Source organism: Pteropus vampyrus, unplaced genomic scaffold, assembly GCF_000151845.1.
Source record: "Pteropus vampyrus isolate Shadow unplaced genomic scaffold, Pvam_2.0 Scaffold46, whole genome shotgun sequence".
In the NCBI taxonomy this organism is placed as follows: Eukaryota; Metazoa; Chordata; class Mammalia; order Chiroptera; family Pteropodidae; genus Pteropus; species Pteropus vampyrus.
Window position 1 is genome coordinate 4,111,481 of NW_011888827.1, and position 18,143 is coordinate 4,129,623.

The 18,143-nt window shown below is 37.5% G+C and overlaps 1 protein-coding gene across 1 annotated transcript; it reads right to left on the reverse strand.

The window, feature by feature from the left end:
• Positions 1 to 2,188: 2,188 nt before the first annotated feature.
• On the reverse strand, positions 2,189 to 17,842 carry LOC105291496 (pancreatic triacylglycerol lipase). The gene is made up of 12 exons (XM_011359313.2): positions 17,782 to 17,842; positions 16,501 to 16,655; positions 15,816 to 15,938; positions 13,707 to 13,841; positions 12,878 to 12,989; positions 11,517 to 11,636; positions 11,314 to 11,433; positions 10,686 to 10,804; positions 8,457 to 8,586; positions 7,281 to 7,389; positions 6,534 to 6,698; positions 2,189 to 2,258 (listed from the first exon to the last, which is right to left on the reverse strand). The coding sequence occupies exons 1-12, from the start codon at positions 17,825 to 17,827 to the stop codon at positions 2,189 to 2,191; spliced, it is 1,404 nt and encodes a 467-aa protein (XP_011357615.1). The 5' UTR covers positions 17,828 to 17,842.
• Between the last annotated feature and the right edge of the window lie 301 nt (positions 17,843 to 18,143).

Sequence of the window (18,143 nt, forward strand, 5' to 3'; positions counted from 1 at the left end):
GCCCTCACTTCTGATGACAGCAGCGAGGAAAAGACAGTGTAAGAAGACCAGAGACTGGAGCCTGGGCTGACCCATCCCTGTGAAAACCCTCCTGACGCCTATTCCTTCTGCAGCCCCAGGCTTCCCCAGGATGGAGAAGCAGGTTAGAAATGGCAATAGATGGACTGCGAAAATGGTCACAGTTCTTCCCACTCTCTCCCAATAGCCATACCCTTTGAAGTATGATCTTGCAGCTCCTTCCATCAACAACTGGAGTCTTTATCCCCATCCCTTGAATCTTGGCTAATTGTGTGACTCGATTTGGTCATGAAACGTACATCTTGGACCAGCTCAAAGTCAACTGACCCCCAATTACGTGAGAGACCCTGCCGAGCCTAGCAGCGCTGCTGACTCAACTCACTCTGACCACAGACACACGAGTGAATCCGCCAAGACCAGAAGACATCCCCAACTGACTCAGAGATTACTAACATGCTTACAATTTAAAGCCACTGAGTTGGGTGGTGGTTTGTTATACAGCGGTAGCTAACCAATACAGGGACCCAGCTCATGCAGGCCTGGGATTCAGAAGGGAGCAGCTATCATTGACTCACTGTCACCATTCTTGGGCATGCAACATCATTTGTGGGTGTATTCTTTCCTAACTCCCACATTTGTCTATACGCACTGTATTCTAATGTACTGGCTCCTGTTTAAATGTTCCGGAGGATATAATTGCACCAAGACCCTAGCAAGATTAGGGTCTAAACTGCTTCTCTTTTGGAGCCTCCTAGACCAAAAAATTCATTCCACACCAAATGGAAAGATTTCTAGGTGAGGCCTTTAAAAAACAATAACTGAAATATGTTGAATGAACTTATATCCCAGTCAGCTTTAGGAACTTAAGACAGCTTTATTGTCTTCAAAGCGTATAACTCTTCGAAGGTCACAAAGATAAAGAATGAGGTCACCAGCTATTATCTGCCATGTCCACACGTCCAAATGGAGCTGATTAGCTGCTTTCTTCCAGCCAAGCAGCTCTGTCTTTGTTTTCTCTTTCACTTTGAAATTCAGAACATTCAGATACCTTGTCATATCATGAGAGAACAATCCTGTGAATTCTGGGGAAAGAGTAGGGTTGGTTTAAGCTGGATACTCAAAGTCACTTAATTCCAAAGAACCTTTTATTCTGATAAAGCCGTTTTCTCTTTTTCACAGCCTGACACTCATCTGTATTCAATTGAACCAGGCACATACAACATGCAAACCCTTTAAGGAACTTACAAATGGTATATATAAGCAAAATAAATGAGCAATTATGATATGGAGAGAGAAGTGCAGAGATGGAGGAAGTCCTGGGTACAGTGGGGCTGTAGTGGGTTAACCTCTAATCCTGTTTTAAGAGGTATGGGTAAAGGAGGTGAAGAAAGTCTTCCTGGAAGAAGTGATGTCTACACAGACAGGAAGTTAAGTGGGAGTTAAATAGTCAGGAAGACAGGGGAAAGAACATCCCAGAGAAAGGAAGAGTTTGTGCAAAGGAAGGTCCAGCAGCATCTGAGGTCAAGGCCCTCTTAGGGGACAATGCCGGAATGGAGAGTTCCAGAAGGAATGTGGTGAGAGGTGATGCTAAAGTCCTAGCTGAAACCCAGACCAAGAGAGGCCTTGCAACGCCCCCTGAGGAATGTGGATTCTATCCTGGAACCATTGGGAGGTTCCTTGATTTGTGCGTTAGAAAAATCGAAGAAGCTGCAGAGAGAAAAGGGTCTGGCGGAGCCCCGCTGGGAGCAGGGAGACCAGTTAAGAAGTGTCGGATATGGGCAGTCCTCACTTTCTCGTGTCATCTCTCTTGAGAAGTCTGAGTAGGAGCAGCACATAACTTAAGACAGAGGAAAAAGAGGCACAGATGGGTACTTTCCAAGTGAGCCCACAGAAAGGGGTCATTTTGGACCTGGACGTCTCTGCCTTATGTGATCAGAATGACATCAGTGAAAGTAATAACGGACAGGATGCCAGTCTCAAGTAAACAATATTCCTAAGCTCAAATGCCACATAATCTGTAGCAAAAAATCAACAGACATTTGTGGTTCTCCAGACCAACTCTAAATTTTGGATTTTGATCACTTTATCTAAAAGTTTCATTGGAAAAATGAACATGATGACAAAGAAAGAAATGTATTGCTTCACCAATAGATTTTATTAGCAATAAGATTCAGGAGTCACATGGACTGAGAGTGAGCAGAACATCTTCCTTCACGGTTTCCTGACTACAGAAGTTGAACCTGCGGAGAGAAAACAATGAAAAGTCAGCTCTTGGATGAGAGTTGAGCACGAGAACATTTTCTGCTCTCTCATCGCACGTGCTGTGCCTGAGTACAGACGCCGGCGAAGAGAAGACCTCTTCTGTATAAAGAACTGGATTCTCCTTTCCAATTTTGTTTCATGGTTGTGCATGAAACGAAGGAGGTGTCATTAGACACCTCAAAGGACAGGGAGGGCTCATTTGTCACATCCTAAAAGAACCTACTAAACACTTGGCACACTGTTAACCAATACAACTGAGGAAGAGTAAGGTCAGTGGCGTGATGAGAAATTGGCCAGAGAAAAAATTCTGAGGTCCTGGTGTTACATCGGCTAGACATCCTTATTTTAATTCAATAACTGAAGTGAAATGACTAATTGTGATCATTAAGACCGAACATTTAGGATGCTTTGGGGCTCATATTCTTTAATAGAATATATAAGCCTATGTAAAGTTCCCGGCACATAAAAGTGCTCAGAAAATGCTGTTTTATCTACACCCTCATTTCCCTCCCTGTGGTCTGATGGTTGGCAGACTCACCAATGGCAAATTAAAGGTTAAAAACTAATATTGATTAGGGACACAAGACATGAAGGGCGAACAATAGCTGTATATGAATAAAGGTGAACTGAATTTGTTTTGTGGTAGTTAAGAATTTGCTGGAGTCAAATTTCCTGCATATGAATTCTAGCACTAAGCCTTCGTTTAATTATCTGTAAAAATGGGGATAATTATAGTACCTACCTCCCGTCACCACAATCAAGGGAGTAAACATATCTATCACCCCCCAATTTTTTTTCTGCTTGTCGTAAGTATTCCTTCCCATCCCTTTACACCTTCCTTCCCCACAGGCAACCACTGATCTGCTGTTACTATAGACTAATTTGAATTGTATAGAATTTTGTATGAATAGAATCAAAGGTGTATGCCCTCTTTTGTCTAACCTCTTTCATTCAGTATAATTTTGTTCAGTATAATTATTTTGAGATTTATCCAGGTTGATGCATGTATTTCATTCCTTTTCACTGTATTCCATTATGTGGCTAGACCATGATTTGTTTACCCCTTTCCTGTTGGTGGGTGTTGGGTTATTTCTAGTTTTTGACTTTTGCAATAAGAGCTGCTATGAATATTCATATATAAATCTTTGTATAAACACATGCTTACTTTTCTCTTGGGTAAATATCTAAGATGGAAATGGCTGAATCATAGGTAGGTGTGTGTTTGGCTTTTTAAGAAAGTGCCAGACTGTTTCCAAAGCGGTTTTATCATTTTATATTCCCACCTAAAGTGTATGAGAGCTTAAAATGCTTCATGTCTTCACCAACACTTTGAACTGTCAATCTTTTTAATTTTCGTCAATTAAATAAATTCATGGTAGTATCTCATCGTGGTCTTAATTTTCATTTTCCTAATAACTAATGCTATGTCTCTTTCTGTCCTTTCTCTTTTAATCTGTGTGTATTTTTATATTTAAAGCCCATTTGAGTATTGGGTATTGATTTTTACAAATTCAACTTGACAATCTCTGTCTTCTAATTGTTGTGTTTAGACCATTTTCATTTAATATGATTATCGATGTGGTTAGGTTTAAGTCTATTATCTTATTTGTCCCCTATATCCTTTGTCTTTTTCTACCTCTTTTTATGTCATATTTTGTTTTGTTTTAAATTCCATTTTATCTCCTTTGCGGGCTTATTAGCTACAGTTCTTTGTTTTATTATTTTAGTGGTTGCTTTAGAATTCATACCATATATTTTTAACCTATCACATTTTACTTTCCAGTGATATTATACCAATTTACATGTGGTATAAATACATTACAATGCTGTATTTCCATTTCCCTCCTCCTACCCTTTATGGCATTGTTATCATATATTTTACTTATACATGAATTAAACCCCCTGAACTGTCATCATCTTAAAAAAGTCAATTATCTTTAAAGACTTAAATAATAATATTCAAAGACTTCATATATTTTCCATTGTAGTTACTATTTCTCATGCTCTTAACTCCTTTCTGTAGAATCTTTTCCAACTGGTATCATTTTCTTCTCCCTGAACACCTTCCTTTAATATTTCTCAATATATTGACCTGCTGGTGATAAATTCAGCCTTAGTACATCTGAAAAGTCTTATTTCATCTCTGAAAGCTATTTTGTGGGTATAGAATTCTAGGTTAACTAACAATTTTTTCCTTTCAGTACTTTAAAGATGTTGGTTCTCTGTCTTCTCACTTGCATTGTTTTTGATGAGAAATTTGCTGTAAGTATTTTTATTCTTCTATACGTAATGCGTATTTTTCCCCTCTGGCTGCTTTTAAGATTTTCTCTTTATAACTAGCTTTGAGCAATTTGATCTTGATGTGTATTGGTTGGTTTTCTTGTTTCTTGTTATGTCCTTTGAATCTCTTGGTTTAAAGTTTTCAAGTTTTCAAGTTTGGAGCTATTATTTCTTCAGATATATTTCTCTGTCTCTTCTCATTTGGAGTCTTCAATGAGAAGTATAACATGCTTCATGAAGTTATTTTACTGCTCACTGATGTTTTCATATTTAAAATTCTTTTTTTCTGTGTTTCATTTTGGATACTTTCTATCATGTCTTCAAATTCATTAATCTTATCTTGTGAAATGTCTAATCTGTTCATTGCATCCAGTATAATTTTATTTCAAATGTTATAGTTCTCATCTCTAGAAATTCAATTTGGGTCTTTTTCCATACATGCCATGCCTCTATTGACCTTCTGAACAAATGAAATACAAGTTTAATAACTGTTTTAATGTCTGTATCTGCTATTACAACATTTGTATCAGTTCCAGTTTGGTTTCGATTGATTGATTATTCTTTCCATCATAGGTTGTATCGTCCTGACTTTTCGTATACCCAAGAAACTTTTATATAACATCATATATTGTGGATTTTAGCCTGTTTGCTGCTGGATAATTTTATATTCCTGTAAATTTTCTTGAGTTCTGTTCTGGGTTGCAGTTAAGTTATTTGGATACAGTTTGAAATTTCCAGGTCTTTCTCAGTCTAGGCTAATTATTTTCCACCACTGAGGGAAGACCTTCCTAATATGCTACCGAATGTTTCATGACTTATGAGCTTTTCTGGTTTGGCTAGTGGAAACAGGTACTATTCCCAGCCCTGCAAGAGTGCTGGGTCCTGTTCTCTTTCATCCTTTCAGATGGACGTTTCACTGGCCTTGGCTAGTTTCTCCACACACATGTGCTGATCAGTACTCTGTTGAATATCAAGGGAGCTTTCCAGGTCTCTGAGATTCTCCTTGTAGATCTCGCCTCTCTGGTACTCTGTCCTGTGAAATCTAGTTGCCTTTGGTTTTCTGAATACTTAGCTCTGTCTCCTCAACTCAGGGAGTCCACTGGGCCCTGCCTGAATTTTCCCTCCTTGTGCCACATCCTGGAAACACTCTCCAGGCAGTAAGTTGGGACAATTGTGATGCTCCACCTTATTAGTTTCTCGTCTCTCGGGGATCGCTTTCCTTTGTTGCCTGATGTTCAGTGTCTCGAAACTGCTACTTCAAATATTTTGTCTGAAATTTTGGTCATTTCAATTGGGAAGGTAAATCTAGTCTCTTTTACTCGATCATTTCCAGAAGCAAAAGTTCCCTCATTAGACTTTTATGAGGACTGAATGATATGATGACACAAGAAACATATCAGTGTGCCTCGGAATTTGGTTTTATATTCAACACACTGGGCTAATATTGGGATTATTATGATTATCGTCGTTCTTAGCTCACTTTTTCTGGTTGCTCACCATGGTAAATGTCCTTTGACTCACACACACTTCAGTTTTGGTTAGAACTAAGCCTTGACCTTTGTCTTTACTAGGAGGGCCAATGATACAGAACAGCCTATTTGTATTACTTGACAAATTAAGCGTTTTTCTGATAATTTAAGTGACAATTTGGTCAACTCAGGAAGTTTGAGGAAGATACACATACTAAGCTCACACATACCACAAGGCACAGCTGCTAAATAAAATAATTCTTTTCACTTTAGATTATGAAACCAAATTCTCATTCTAACACCTAACTTGTATTAGATAACACAACACACATCTACACACCTATCCAAGTGTTTTCCTAAAGTTCGACATTTTCTTTTAAAGAAATAAAAGATATTAGGAAGCAGCTATGGCTGGGATGTGGGAGAATCATGTAGGAGATTTAACTTAAAGTAAACTTTCAGTGGGAATAGAACTATAAATCTCTTCAGAATTTTATTACTTACACTCTTCCATCATTTCTTTCCACGATGATCTGGGATGCTCCCACTCTGGGTTGAGTTGGGTTGATCATATTGTTATACCAAACAAACTTAACCTTCTGCAAATCTCCAACATCCACATTTGAGTCAAATTCACTGGAATGAATATTGCCTGGCTTGAGAGAGCCCCTTGGGAGTTGAAAAGTTAATAAAAACATACATAAGTGTACATAAATCTACATGTAAATATATACAGATATGTTTCTAAACCCAGCTTATAATGCATCTCTAGTAAGAGGATTGATAGTACATTTGTCATTCTAATGTATTAAATAAATGCAGTCATGTACGCTAACTCAGTGGTAGTTCATTTGCCATCAACAACTCAAATTACTTTAAAGTCATTTTTACTTTCATAAAACTTCAAACATGTTTTAGGCACAATCTTAACATAATTTAAGAAATGATGACATTATTATATTATCTTCATCCAGCTGTTTTGTGGACATAATAATTATTTAATGTTTATAAATCAGATACCATGCATCAACATAAATATCAGGGGTTTTCTTAGAAATAGCAGAGAAAAAAATTTAGAGACAAAATTCAGAAATGTATTAAGGTGCAAGGGTGACATAATCTCTTCATTTTAATGACATGTGGCCACACTGTATGTTCACATATTAGTGAATAAATTCTGCTGTCCATAACATACATCATATGTGGGAAGTATTTCAACATTTAAGAAGCTTAAAGTTAAGTTTTACTCACTTGAAAATTTCGTATTGCTTAGAGTTTCCTTTATTTCCAAACAAAGATATCAGCACGTGTCCCCCAACCTTCTTTCCAGACAGAGTCACATTTGCTTTGTACCTCCAACCTGCATGGGGAAGAGAGGGGAGGAATTTGCAGAATGTCTGCTTGTAGAGAAGATGCACCGAGAACAGGTTAACTTGGATTCCACTACTGCTGAACTTTAAATAATTCATATATAATATTGGTAATCCTTCTAATCATATAGTCATAGATAGTCCTTTATCTAAGTGTTCAGAGGGTAGGCTTTGGGGGAGGGGAAGGGCACAGAATCTTTCCAAAGTCAACAGATTTCAAGCCAAGGGAAAAAGAAATATTTTGCATGCAAAATTTTAACCTAACAATTAATTCTTGAATGTCAAAATAACTCTATATTAAAACATTGTGGAAAAGTAGTAGAGTGCGACATCTTCATTTCTTCATTACTTCGTTTTCTCACAGATCACGTTTTAGAGTACTGCCATCATTTTGTCTAAATAGTCTACATTTGCTTTTAAAATTCTACGATTCAACTTTCCATTGCTAATGGAAATATGTTAAAAGATGACAACCTATTTATGGTACTAGTCATTAGTGAACTAGTTTTTGCTATTTTGAGCTAGTCTCGGGAGGGGATAAATTTCGGCTTTAGTTTTACAATGCAGTTAACCCCATTGATAGTTTTCTTCCTCTATGACTTCAAAAAGAAACTTGGAGTCTGTCCCCATGCTTCACTACCAATACATCCTCTAATTTCCATCACCCATGGGTTCTATAGTCCTAAATATTTCTTGAATCTGTCAACTTATTTCCATTCCCACAACCTCTGCCATCTCTCTCCTGGATTACTTTTTGGCTTGTACAAAAGAACAAAATTTTTCTCAGTGAAAGTTTTGACCAAATATAAAGAGATTGGAGCAGAAGAAGCCTCCTGAATTCAGCACCAGAATCAATGTGAACAAACTTATTTTTGTATCATTGAGAGTTTAGGCCCCAAACTCTGTTCTGCTATCCAAATTAGCTGAGCACATGGCATTTGATTATCTTTCCATGCAGGGGAGAGGTATTTAAAAGTTTTGTACAGAAAACAAATTTCACTGGACATGACAAAATACATAATATTAATCATTTAAGGCAGATCAAATAGGAACTTACGGGCAAAATTGCTGGCATCACCAGTGTTTAGATAAAATTTCTGGCCTTCTTCCCTTGTTTTCTCAGGAAATCTGTCAGCATAATGACCCATCTGCGGGCAGCCTTCTCTTGGACATGGGAAGCACTTGTTCTAGGGAAAATAAACAAACGATGAATGAAGATGCTCTTTCTTTTAATCGTGCATCATTTTTTCCCACATGTTGTTGCAATTCAAGTATTCTAAAGGCAATTATGTTCTGAAGGTAAAAGAAGACTTTAACAGTGTCTCAGGAAAGGTTAAAAATGCATCTCATTATTTACAATGATAAATCAGCAATTTCACTGTTAAATAACATAATACTAACAAAAACAGTATAAAGATCACACAAAAGAGAATTTATATACATGCTTTAATCTTCTCTCTTTTGCCCCAGTTGCCCCAAGACATCCATCTGCCTGTAGGTAGTTAGAAATTTATTTTGGAAAGATTGAGAGAGAAAGAGCAGGAGGTGATAATCAGCTTCTGATATGCAAAATAGGACCCAGTAAGAAGATAATAGGCTCAAAAATCAGGTTTTCTTCAATTTTTTTTTTTTTTAAGCTCTCACTTAGTGTACTTCAAGGTCTGAAGAATTCAGATCTCAGAATTCTCAGTGTGGAAAGAAAATACTCCCAGTTGGTTGTTAAGGCTTAGCCATGAGATTGGGATCTAGAAAAGATGGATATCATAGAGGAAAATATCTTCTCTTTCTGGACCAAGGAATTATGAGAAGAGAGAGAAAGGGAAGAACAGAGTGGGAAGGACAAACACCACAATTCCCACCATGGAAGGGCAAGGCTGCTCCACAACAGAGAAAGTGGTGGACTCCTGGATCAATGGACCAGATGGAGACTGAGCCGAGTCTCAGGTCTACATCCAACAAGAGGTAAGAAGAGACTAAGACAGCCAGGAAGAATGGCCAAAGCTTTCTGAGGAGATTGCCCGAGTCAGAAGAGCAGACGCACCCAGAATTCATCAGCAGACATTTGCTGTGAGCCCATCAGTAATGGGGACCCACAAGTTCTCCCCTCTGACCACCACCACCACGATTACTTTGCCCATTGCCAGCTTGGAGAGAAAGGCTGAGAAATCTGCAAGATCAAGAATTTTTCTTATAAAAGTGTCTGAGCATCACCTGAAAAAACTGTTTATGTTATTGAGTCAGATTAAGTTTTAACTAAATGGAAACTAAAGCTTCTTAGTTTGTTTTCCTCATTACCTAGAGAAAAGGGATTTGGGAAGAAGATAAAAATAAAGTTAGACCAGAGAAAGAGGGGTGTTGTTGGTGTACATGCAAGCTGCCCTGTGAATAAAATATGCACCTCCCCCAAAAAACACACATTTGTTTAATGCTAATTATTATATTTTAGGTTCTGGGCTGAGCAATTAAAACATGTCATCTCATTAAACCCACCCACCCAATCTTTGAAGTTTAATATTATTATTTACATTTAGAAATGAAGACACTGCCTTAGAGAAGCTAAGTATTTTGCCCCAAATCATTCAATAATTTAAAGATGAAACCAAGATTCAGATTCTCTCTCTTCTATATTAAGGTATAGATATGCTATCTCCTCGGAGATTGTGACTTCATCTGGTATGAAATTTTATTTATTAAATTACATACATCATACATTTTTATTTGAAAAAAAGTACAGTGAAAAGAAAAGCAATTTTAAAGAACCAGGCAATAGATAGGTCATATTCGAGATCACATTTAAAGATCCTAACCTAGATATCTAGAAAATACCAGTCAAGATGAAAATTAAAAAAAAAGAAAAGAAAAGAAACCTTGGTGATTATGGGATTGCACAGAAATATCCACATGCCTATTATTATGTAGTTTCATAAGGTCAGCATTTAAGGTAAGATTTCCTTGTCTATCAGTATTGTGTAGTCAAAGATCAGATGTCTATAGACTATTTTTTTTTACTTAGAATTATTTCCAGAACAAGTTTGAACATTTACCTGATACACATAGAAGTGACAGAGAACAAGGCAGACCTGGAAAATTTCAGTGGACAAGCCCATTTCTCTAAAGTTCTCCAGTCCCTTATCACTATTAAAATAAATTTGTATGATTAACAGTATAAGTAACGTGGTAGTCATATAGTAACAGTCACTGAATGCATGCCATGAACAGTGAACCACATTGGTCATGAGAAGTGATGGTCACGAAGTTCTTTAGGTGCAAAGTGGAGTATACTTACTGTTGTGAAAGCTTTGTAAGTGTCACAAGGGAATCCAGCAAAGCCATCAGGGTTGAGGATGCTGTCGTTATAATACTTGAAGCTTCTTAAGTGATTGCATGCTACAAAGTTAGAAGCGCCTTGGAAATCAGACATGATTCCACATCAGTGACAGATTTAATTTTTCCAGATTAATGTCACAATCAGAATACAGTTGTTGAATAGATTTCTCTATTTAGTGTGAACTCATGGCAGTCACAAGACATAATCATTTATTAAGTCTATGATTTGTGATGAAATCAGAAGTTAAATACTGTTAAAATTATAACAGTTTATGCCAAGACTAATGGCAAAATAGCTTTTCTTTTTTTTAAATGGAAGAAATCACTTTAGAAGGAAAAGATTGGTCCATATAGTAATGCATTCACTGGATTAGAAACAGGGAAGGTTGACTACAAATACATTTTCTTTCCTACAGTCTCCTCATGTCCACTTTCCTCAATGAAAACCTATATCTTGGGGATACAATTAAAAGTCTTTTATTATAGAAAATGTGAGACCTGTACAATACCAAATATTTAGCAAGTTTAGCAAAACAAAACATAAATTTCCCCCAAAGACAATCTCTTTGTGTATGTAATAGTTTTACCTTCCCAGATCCCATTTATGTCAATAATACTAGAGAGAATATTCTTCTGACATCCAGGCATTTCTTTTCCTCCATTTGGAAAGAAATCTAGGTGTCCTGCAGTTTGGCTCATCCCAAACCCTGAGGAATTTAAAAATGTGGGAGAGTTAATGTTAACGTATAGACTCAAAAAACACTCTAGGAGGATGAATTGAGGAACTCACCCAAGTTGGGGATTAAGGGAGCAATATCTGTGTGAATCACATCCACAAATTGGGCATCTGAGGGGTCCAATCGGATTAATTCGGGTGTTCCCTCAAAGGAAGGTTTAGCTGGGTCCAATCCTAAAATAAACAGGATGTGTCATGTTAACGTTTATCATTGTAAATGCACACTTGTTTTTCTTCATTAGCTGTAGAACTGAGTGCAAGGATCGGTAGTTATGAGTTATGCATGAAAGAGATAAGCTAGTTCTTCCCTGACCTTTCCATTTTTGGAAGAGTAATCTGTTTCTAATTTTTATTTGCATTAAAGTGAATTTTCCTCAAACCATGGAATTTTGCTCTACTTATGGATGCTCAGTCCCTGGGACAATCCTTGCCGCTAGCAGCAGTTACAAGGAAAGAGCCAGACTCTGGGAGACTCCTAAAAGTTTTTCAGGCTTAAAAAGAGTCCTCACTGCACTGTAAACTCACATGAGGGCAAAGACCTTGGCTTTCACAGTCACCAGGACCAAACACAGCTTTGCACAGTTAGCCTGACTGAGCAGGCTCTTGTAAACACTAACAGACTATGGGAAAGAACATTTTCTTCAGCAAATTATCAATAGACATTCCAGATGCCTCCACTGATCCAAAAGCAACCATCTTATCCAGAGTATTAAGAAGAAAATCAGGAGGTCAAAGACAGAGTGGGATGATGAGAGAGGAAAGTGGCTATTCCTTGAAATAGTCATCTCTCAGATCCAGGACAGCAAAGTCTTTCTTATAAAGTTACTGGGCAATTTTAGGACCTGAGTATTCAATATGTGACTCCATTGGCCAAGGCAAGCAGTCTGAGATTCGTAAGGTAATACATTTTTATCTAATTAGTGGCACGCAGAACTGGCAGCCCAGGGCCACCTGTCTACCTGCCTCAAATCTGTGGTTGTGGTTGATGAGAACTGGGCTAATTATCAATTGCTATTGAAGCAGAATATAATTAATTATACATTTTTGAGCTCTTTGGATTCAATTCAATTTATTTATTTCATTCTTTATGTTATTTATCCTATTCATGAAACTTGTCCTTTGTGAACGTTTGAAAAGGGGGAAATAGATACGCATAAGACTTCCAGATGTTCTTAATTCACATTTTTGTCACTTGAAATATTTACATGTTAAATAGGGCTCTGCAGGCTGAAGATCGATATAAATAAAAATTTCACAAGGCCTCAGCACATGGTGACTTCTGATCATGTGGCCCAATCCAGAAAATGTGAAAACCCGTCTCCTGAGGTAAAAAGCAGGGCTGCACCCTGCACCAAATTTCCAGTCATATCGGCTACATCTAATCTAATTTTGCAGCTTTTACTGTTTCGACCAACCTGTGATCCGTCCAATGGTCCCGTTGGTCCTTCTTCCCGCCTCCCCTGCAGCGTGAGACCCCAGGCTATGGCCGATGATGTGGACATCAGAAGGCGAGTACTGGAACGCTGACTGTTGGAAAGAAAACTTCAGAATGTTTTTGAACACTGCAAAAGTTAAGATGGGTGAAGAAGGGGACACCTGAAAGCTTGAGTTTTAAGAAGACGTGTCCACCCCCTTCAAAGCAATTGATTTTCATACATTTTTTTTTTCAGTTATAATAGAAAATGGTGATGGGTTTAACATTTAAATTGATGAAAGTAGGTGTTCTTTTTGGTTGTTTTACTACGTAGAGAGAATATTTGGTGGATATGAGGAATTGTTACCAAGAGGTAGTGAAGCAAGTATTTGGATTAGAAAACAGTAATGAAAGCAACTATCTAAGCACATTCAAGTTTAACGTTTTATCAGTTTTGCGTTAATAAACCAGGTTAGCTTGTTATCATTGTGTTTCTCTTAAAAAAAAAAAGAGTTTGATCTTGAGATTGATATTATCAAGTCAACTTAGTTTAATAACTGGTAAAATTAAAAGACATACTGGGGGAATTCAGTAGAAAAAACTTACCTGGTTGTTTGAATAATGTCACATTTATTGACCTTAATAGGCATATTGATAAAGCCCAAATCTAGATTATTTTTTGCATTTTTTTCAACCAAGGGGAAAGCCAAATCTCAGTAGAGAAGTGTCTTTAGCAATTATTATACCAACAGCATTTTTTTTTTTTTTGAAGAGTCCAGAGAATAATGTGCATGGGCGTTTACATAACCTGGAGGTTATACAAAAGTTACCTGAAGAACTTCAACCAAATATGCCACTTCTGCCCCCACAATGCGGACATTCTGTACAGCTTGTGTGTAAGTCGTTCGGGAGCCACTTTTCCAGTCTACACAGACGCAGTTCACGCTTTCCACCTTAAACAAGTTCTGGTGGGAGAGACATGATAAATAGGTAAATGATTCAGAATCTTTGTTAATTCCTGATTAACACATTTGAGGACTAGGATAAATTCCCTCCTTGACCTGTACAATATCACATTTGCTTTTAATCTCAAAGCAATGAACAGAACTTCTAGCCTGTTATGGATACAGAATCCCTTTTAAAGTTTCACATTGGCTCCAAACTGAAATTTGGCTGTAATGGGAACTGGATTCTTGGGATTTTACTGCAACGGTTGCATGGAGACTTGTTTTAGTCTTGTAAAATGTGGTAAAGTGGGTTGTTTCATTAGAGCATCATAATGTCATAAGACTACATTGTCCCTTACTAGAATACACCCCATGACATTGCCTGCCTTGCTCACTGCTGTATCTTCAGTGCCTCAAACAGTTCCTGGCACATAGTAGGGGCTCGATAAATATTTATTGAATAAATAAGTTAATGAATAAATGAAAGACGATATTAGGATCCTCCTAAATAAATATATTGATAGTAAACGAGTAAACTTTTCCATGTTGGAAAAACTAATCAAAGTTTTTGGATGAACGTTTTTTATTGTATATTACTGAAGAGTTATTTCACAGAAAAGCATAACCTCTCAGAAGCCTTATTTGATGGGGGGCTGTCAATGATAGTTTCATGGATGTTGTTAGATCTGACAGGAATTTTGTTTGTTTGTGTGTATTTACATACATCCCCACTTTTTTTCCAAGGAGAGTTTGAGAAGAATGAAGAAACAATCTTAGAAATCATCTTCAACTCTTTCTTTTTACAGATAGAAAAATCCAAAGAGTGGAAGCAACTTGCTAATGTCGCCGTTAGCTAAGGATAGAGTTAAACTGGAATCTAAGACTTTAACCTTCTAGTTTAATTCAATTTTCTCCATCAGGTGTAACAATGTTGTCAAAGACAGATCAAATGCAAGAAAAACACATCTGTTTTTGAGATCTCAGCAATAAATTGTATACACATATGTAAAAATCTACATTACTTTTGAGCTGAGGATCACTTATTTTTTTTTCTTCACTGTTGTATAGAAATTAGTATTACCCTCTCCCCCAATGATCATCAGCTTTAAATTATTTTAGAAGACAAATTATGGTTTCACTGATTATTTCTAAACTTGTAAAGTGAATTAGCCTGCTCATTTTAACTGTCTTCAGAGTCAGCGAAAACTCTCCGGAGTTGTTTCAAGTCGGCCTTTGGTTTGAGTCATAAGACAGGTCTGAAATTAAATGGTTTATAAGGACCTTAGTGTCTTTTCTCTTGAGCTCTCGGAAGAAATGATAGCACCTTTTTGTTACAGCTGACCACGGAACCCTAATGAATAAATGAATCAATGATAATATTCCTCAAGCAGTTATCTAGCAGTTACTACGAAAATTTGTTCTATTTGATTTTCTGTCTTTTAATTCTTCAGTATGACAGGGCACATAGCCAAAGGCAAATTAAAGAAAATAGGCTCACTACTGTCTAAACGACAGAAGCCAGAAATGAAAACCTACATAGCTTTCCTAGATGTTACTACCAGAGGAGATCGAAGAAGCAAGTGAAATCAAAGGAAAATCATTAGTTTGGGTAAAATAAGTTATCTTAGCTCTTCACTTAGAAATTAAAACCTAATGAAAAAATTAAAAACTATTGAAAATGCAATTCATGTTTTTTTTTTGTTTTTTTGTTTTTTTTTTATTAATGGAGCAACAAGCATTGCTGAATTTTGAAATCTCTCTGTATGGTTATTGAATACCCATTACCCAGAGCCACCAAACACCTGCTAACTTTGCCGCCCTGACTGTTCCAGGCCACTTCCACCTGCTGGATAATCCAGGCCAAGTGGGCTCAGAGGCTCCTCAAGTGTCACGGTGGCCGGCATATATCCTGAATGGCTGGGGCCTGTGCCTTCCCCATGGTTAGTTATCACTTTGGAAACAATCTTCCCTTAAGAGATGACAACATCTTACCTTGCATATATCCGCTAGCCAGCTTCCTTCCCCCTTGTCTAGGAATCCGTGAATAATAAAGCGGGTTTTTCTGTTTGTTTTGAAATTGGAAGCCTCTATGGTTGATGGATCTGCAGTGATTTTCTATTTGGGGGAAAAAATTGTTTAATGCCAAGTTTCTTGTAGTATCCAATAGAACTGTTTGTATGTGGAGAGAGGTGGTAGGTAGGAGAAGACTGCCTTGTGAGTAAGGTTCTCTCGTCTTAACCAAGCTATTTGCAATCACCACCAAGTCGTGACTTTCTAGATCTCAGGACACTTTTGCTCAACTTAAGATAATACGTTTGCTCTAATGTTGGTGGTAGAAGTCTTGTTTCCACAAAAGGAAAGGGGTGTGTGTGTGTGTGTGTGTGTGTGTGTGTGTGTGTACATAGATTTTACATATATAAAATATGTTGGAAGATTATATATAATATTTAGAATATTTATTAAATGGTACCAGAGAGGTAGGATAAAAACAATATCAAGTTAATGGACATTTTATAAAACAGTTACATAAAATAATACTGAAGCTCATGGTCCTAAAAGTCTACAAACATGTAAATTCCACTGTCTGATTTGGACTCTTTAGAAGACTTAAAGGTCAGTATATTCTTATCACACAAAACAGATGGAACTCAGTTCTGAAAACGATGAGCACTCTTACCTGAAAGCTGCTGGGGTTCTCATTAGTGTATAGGTAGAAGTGGGTGTTGACCTCTTTTGGACTCCAGGGCAGTGCTTTGAAGGGTCTTTGCAAAGTTCCTGCCCATGGGGCATCATTGCTGAAACAGCCAAGTCTTGGAAAGCAGACTTCTTTTCCTGCAGTCACACAGAAATGTTTCAAGGATATTAGTTTAACTAGAATGCTCTTTTCAATGGTTTATTTGCCAAAATATGAGTTAGATTACATTGTTGGCATATTTTCTTCCTTCATATCCCCAAAGATCTTTCTATCTACACATTCACAAAACAGCTTCAATAGACAATATCCAAGTTAAAGACAGGCTGCTGCTCCTCATCTCTACCTCACTCTCCTTATGTCTCTGTCCAGTTCTGTGCTGGGTCCTGTTTAGCCTCTCAACTTCGAGGTCATCCTTGAATCACTAGAAGACATCTTAGTGCCCAAGAAAGAAGCTTGTGCCCTAGGCCCTAGTAGAGGAGATGAGGCTATCTTCTGGCTTTTGGCTTTGGGTGGAGGGCTTAAGTTTCATGCAAATGCCACAACTTTGTTATCTCCTTGTTGCTGAATATTTTGGTCTCTGGCCTATGTTTGAGGGTCATCCTGAATTCTTATCATGAAGAAGCTGCTCACAAAAAATCAAACAGAAAAGCCCAACTCTGGGCTTCAATGTTACCTCACAACACAAAAGAAGGGGTCTTGAGGAGTGTAAAGTCTAGGTTAATAGTAGGAATAGGAGCAGTGGCTGTTACGGGAGCTGCATTCTTGAAATCGTACTATGTGCCAGGTGCTAAGCAAGGTTATTTACATGACTTCTCGTACCGAAGTCTTACGGTGATCCTATGAGAGGGGTGGTCGTATATGCCCATTTCACAGATGATGATGGTAAAGCACAGAGGGGTTAAGAAGTTTGCTCAGGGCAATACATTTGTGGCTGGTGGAAACAGGGTTCAAACCCCACACTTGACTCCAAGCTAGGGTTGCTCAACTTAGCAAGTAAAAACACAAACTATATTTGTGTTTCAGATAAACGATAAATACATTATTTAAAATTGTCACACATTTATTGTTTATCAGAAATTCAAATTTAACTGGGCATCTTAGCTTTTATCTGACAACCTTACCCCAAGCTCTAGTACTCTTGATCATGCATCTTTCTCCCTCTATTATATATCCTCATAATATCTTGAATTTGGCCATCATAACTCTTCTTGAAAAGTATTAAGCAGTGATTCTTCTCCAGCACTACATAATATGCTTACTTACCTACTACTGTTCCCAGCAGCAGTGAAAGTGTCCAGATCAACAGCATCTAAACAGAGTTAAAAATATGATTGAGTTTGGCTGAATAAGTTTTTCAAAGATTGGCGGAATTCAAGTTCAGTGAGACCTCTGGGGGGAAATGGCCAATGCTAATAAATTAGGCTTGGAAAATCTGTTCCTGACTCACCGTGGCAGTCTCGTCGGATTCTGCACACAAACAGGTAGAATCTGAAGGTCCTTTTATAGGCAATCCTTATCTTTTGAGCAGCTCCATGGAAAAATGACAGGCAAAGAGAGGAGGTTCCAAGGCTGTATTTCTAATCTTAATCATAAATAAACCAAAATTGATAGAGCATGTGAAATTT

Excerpts from the sequence above, each read along its gene's own strand:
- LOC105291496 (XM_011359313.2), bottom strand. The coding sequence starts at position 17,827 with ATGCTGTTGATCTGGACACTTTCACTGCTGCTGGGAACAGTAGTAG. Across the intron at positions 15,939-16,500 it reads AGAACCCCAGCAGCTTTCAG|AAAATCACTGCAGATCCATC; the intron begins GTAAGAGTGCTC and ends TCCCCCAAATAG. Across the intron at positions 7,390-8,456 it reads TGATGCCAGCAATTTTGCCC|GTTGGAGGTACAAAGCAAAT; the intron begins GTAAGTTCCTAT and ends TTCCCCATGCAG.